The sequence below is a fragment of the Pteropus vampyrus genome, unplaced genomic scaffold (assembly GCF_000151845.1).
Source record: "Pteropus vampyrus isolate Shadow unplaced genomic scaffold, Pvam_2.0 Scaffold238, whole genome shotgun sequence".
Taxonomy (NCBI): domain Eukaryota; kingdom Metazoa; phylum Chordata; class Mammalia; order Chiroptera; family Pteropodidae; genus Pteropus; species Pteropus vampyrus.
In genome coordinates this window covers 1,537,672-1,542,093 of record NW_011889019.1, presented here as the reverse complement: position 1 = coordinate 1,542,093, position 4,422 = coordinate 1,537,672, and the positions used below count along the sequence as shown (strand labels likewise).

Genomic DNA, 4,422 nt, shown 5'->3' with positions numbered 1-4,422 from the left:
GTCTTCACTCATTATTTCCTGTTCCCATCCATCACCTCCTGTCCCTACTCATCACATCCTTTCTTTACCCGCCACCTCCTTCCTTACCTGTCGCCTCCCGTCCTTATTCATCACCTCCTCCTTTACCCACCTGTCTACCCCTCCTACCCATCCATATCTCCTGTTCTCACCCATCACCTTTGTCCTCATACTCACTGGCCTTCTGGTCTTCCTGGGAGAATCCAAACTGCCCTTAAGCTCTGCAAGGCTGGGGCAGGGTTATCTCAGCCTCCCCCTACCCAGTGGCCTCCCCCAGCAGCCCCCTCACTCCCTGTGTCCCAGTGGGCCCCCCTCTGCCCCTTCCTGGAGCAGGTGCCTCCCGCCTCGGCCTTCGCACGGGCTGCTCCCCTGTTGGCACGCTCTTCCTGCCTTGGTGCTTGCTGATGCCTCCTCACCTCACAGAGCCCAGGGAGCCTTCTCTGTTCGCTCCAGAGACTCCTTCCCTGAGAAGGGCACTCTCACAATTTGTCAGAAGTCCTCATAGCTTTGTTTCCTTTGATCTTGGTGCCCACCTTTTAGGGGAGCCAAGGAAAAGATCAGAGGTTGAATGCTGGTGAAAGTGTAAATTGTCTCAGAACTGATTAGCAGAATCTACTAGAGCCCAACATATGTCTACTCATGACTATGACCCTACAACTCCACCCTACAACTCCATTGCTAGGTACGTGCGTATGCTCGGCAAAACTCGCGTCCAAGAATATCCAAGGCACCTTTCTTTGAAACAGCCCAGAGCTGAAGACAAGCCAGATGTCCACCAACAAGCGAGTGGATTAACTACTGATGACATATCCATTCCGGAGAATACTAGCTAGCGATAAAAAAAGAGCAAACTACTGATACACACACAACATGGGCGACTCTCAAAGATTTTATATTGAGCAAAAGAAACCATACACAAGGGAACCTGCTGTCTGATTTCATTCATGTGAAGTCCACAAGCAAGCAGAACAAATCTTTGGTGCCCCTTGGGGAAGGGGCATGAGGAAGGCTTCCTGGGTAATAGAAATGTTCCATGTCTGGAGGACAGTTCTGTGGGTGTATCCAGAAGTAGAAACCATCCAGCTATACACTTAAGACACTTTATGTATAAAGTTATACTGCAATTAAAATAATTTATAAGACAGTGGACTTCATCCTGCTTTTAGCACCTACTGGTTGTGTGGTTTTCCACAAATTAATTAACATCGAGGACTCTGTTTCTCTCTCTTGTAAAATGACCACAGTAGTATCATACTTCTCCTAGATTGAGTAGCAGAATTAAAGGAGATACTGAATTATGACATTTAACACAGCATGTGGCACAGAGCTTACATCCTTGGGTGACAGACAAGGAGATTCCGGCTCGAAAGTGCTGAGTGACATGGACGGGAACATGGAGCTTCAGAATGTAGGCTAAAATTTCCAAGCATATGAATCACAGTTTCATGCAGTACAGTTATGTTCAGATTCAAGTTCAGCAAATATCTAACAAGTACCTGCTACGTGCCAGGCACCCACAGAGTTTCATCAGAGCCCTTGGTGATCCTGGTTCAACCTGAGCCAGAGAAACACCATGTGCCCCATTCTCTCACATCAGCCTGTATCTCGGGAGGGAGATGCGGGCATGGGACACCTGAGGTCACAGCCCACTGTTTCCGCAGGCCAGGGGGAGGCGGGGCGTGTGCCCTCGTGCACCCTTTCCTCCGGCTCCTGCCCAGCCATGTGCACCTGCAGTAATGGCATTGTGGACTGTCGCGGCAAAGGCCTCACCGCCATCCCTGCCAACCTGCCCGAGGCCATGACAGAGATGTGAGTACAGGGCAGAGCAAGTGTGGGGATGCAGGCCCTGGGGCTGGGCCAGGCTCTGGTGGTCCACCTGAGGGCTTGCACCAAGGCTCTTCTGTGGAAATGGGGGAGACGCAGTTTTCCTTGGCTGGGCAACTCTGGAAGGCTGGGAAAGGGTGTTCCTCCAAGGTCCACCTGTCGAGCTCAGCTGGGTGATTCTGCCAGAATTGGTTTCTTAGTATTAGCATCATTCGTAGGCCCCTTTCAGCCATGGCAGCCTGGGATCATGGATCTCACATTACAGAAGCCCCTTTTCTCTGCCTGTGCTGACCCATCTACTCCAGACAATGCATGGGAACAGGGCAAGAGAGGCAAAGGGTCTGGTTTGGGTGGGTGAGCCCAGCAGGGCCTGGGGTGACCTGATCGGGAGACTCCTCTGTGTTCTCTCTCTGCAGCCGCCTGGAGCTCAATGGGATCAAGTCCATCCCCCCAGGAGCCTTCTCTCCCTACAGAAAGCTTCGGAGGATGTGAGTGCCTCCTGCTGCTTCCCGAGAGTCAGCCTGGGGCAGGAGAAGAGCCTGGACCAGGCATGCCACAGCCCTGGGCAGGTCCTGACTGCCTCTGAGGGCTGAGAGGCCCTGGGCTAGCCGCTACCTGGCCTTCCTGCTCCACAGGTGGCTCATCTATGACGTGGAGATGGCAGTGGTATGACCTCCTCGCAGGGTTGTGCTGAGGCCTCAATGCTGAGCCTGAGTCTGGCATATGACCAGAGCTGATTGTCATCCTCTCATTTCAGCTTGGGCACCAATAGGAGCCATTGCGGACGTGAGGGGGTGTAGGGGACAGCTGGGAGGTGGGGAAAAGCTTTGTCAAGGACCAAGGCTGGAGTGTTCTGCCCGTGCACGACCCTCAGGCTGCACAGGGAGAGAGTGGCCATGGGTTTTTTGAACGGGTGGGCAAGCAAGGCCCTCATTTTTCTAGTGCTCTCTCATGTCATCTGGGAGGGGACCAGGCAGGGCTTGGCGGCCTCTGAGGGATTCAGTCACCCTCTCTCCTATTCACCTTGCAGAGACCTGAGCAACAACCAGATCGCGGAGATTGCACCTGATGCCTTCCAAGGCCTCCGCTCCCTAAATTCACTGTGAGTAGCTGCACCAAGCTTCCTCGGGAGTCCAGAGTGTCCCCCAAGTTGGCCAGCAGGGCCCAAGGCCCCTCCTGTGGATGATAGAGAGAGAGCACAGACCCTGCCCATCTGGCCTCAACCAGTCTCCTTTTGGCCACAAATTCTAGAGTTTCTGTGCCTAGCACCCGCTTCCTCACTGGAGGACCTTCTGGTCCTGGGAGGGGGAGAAGGGAATGAAGGACTGAGTGCATGAAATCTAAGCAGAACAGTTGCCCCTGGCAACCGTGATGCTCTCTCTGCCAAGGTGGGAATTTTCCCAGCATTCTTTGCAGCAGTCATCTGACTCTGCCCAGCTTTCATGCTGGCCTGCCTCCCCGCGAAGGTCCAGCTCTCCATGCACCTGAGCCTCCTCCAAGTCACCCACAAGGGCGGCAACCATCAGTTCCAATTGTGACGTCTGCCACACTTGTTATCTTTCATTCCCAAAGTGCTCTGATCCCAAGTTGTGGTGGGTGATGCAAAGACAGCATTTTCTTCCACCTCTTCTCAGTATTTCCCTTTCCTCAAGGGTTCACTGGGGTGGGGGGTGGGGCGGGGTCTGTCCAACTACAAAACATGCAGCATCAAAACTTCATCTTGGAAATGTTACTTCATCTTTCTTTTTCTAAGAACCCTTGCTTGCACCCCTGTGTTCACCAAGCCCCTCACTCTCTGAGGCCTCCTGGTACTTTGTCTACACAAAGAGTGCATTCAGGGTGCCCTCTAGTCAGGCGAGCTCCCCGTTGGTAGGGGCCTTTGGTTACCCTTAGGAATAGTGTTTTCACCTGTCTCTTATGTGAGACAGCACTGGACACGTGCCTCACATAAATTAGGGGCCTAGGAAGTGGAATGAAATGGAACTTCTTGGCAAGAGCAGGGGGTAGCCAGGTCATGCTTCTTCTCCTGGAGTAGCGTCGAGGTGGTGGATTCTTGTGAACAGCACCACTTAGGCTGCGCGGTACAAACTACACAGTTGTACGTGACGGCCTGGTGATGGATCACTGTCACCAACGGAGGAGATCTGATCCCAGAGGCAGACTGCCAAAATGCATGGCTCTTCCTCTGAGAAGCGAATGAATCTTCTACGTCAGATATGACGATAACCTATCTAAGTGGGCTTCTTTTGCTCCTGGGTTCCTGGTCACAGCCACCTCCCTACCCTATGGGAGTTTTTGTTCTGAGGTCATGCAAATAGATCTCATTGACGGTGTCCATCCACCTTGTCCGGCCCTGACCTTGTCTTTCTGCATCAACTCCTGCTCTCTCCCCTCCATTCTCCACACAGCAGATTGATGGATCTTCCCGAATGCTGGTCATATTCCAGAGGCTTCCTGGTGCTGATGGGCGAAGTCCAAGCTCTGCCCCATTTGTTTCCTACACTCCAGTCACACTGGGGCTCTCCCCATCGCCAGCTCAGATCCCACTGCGGGGACTTTGCTCCTGCACGCCCTCCTCCA

General features: G+C 53.1%; 1 protein-coding gene across 1 annotated transcript in view; it reads left to right on the top strand.

Moving 5' to 3' along the window:
- SLIT1 (slit guidance ligand 1) overlaps nucleotides 1-4,422 on the top strand; it is a 160,782-nt gene that overhangs the window by 109,616 nt on the left and 46,744 nt on the right. Inside the window, exons 9-12 of the mRNA XM_023519842.1 lie at nucleotides 1,680-1,827; nucleotides 2,259-2,330; nucleotides 2,873-2,944; nucleotides 4,251-4,418. Of these exons, the coding sequence (XP_023375610.1) occupies nucleotides 1,680-1,827; nucleotides 2,259-2,330; nucleotides 2,873-2,944; nucleotides 4,251-4,418 (460 nt within the window). The remainder of the gene's footprint in view (nucleotides 1-1,679; nucleotides 1,828-2,258; nucleotides 2,331-2,872; nucleotides 2,945-4,250; nucleotides 4,419-4,422) is intronic.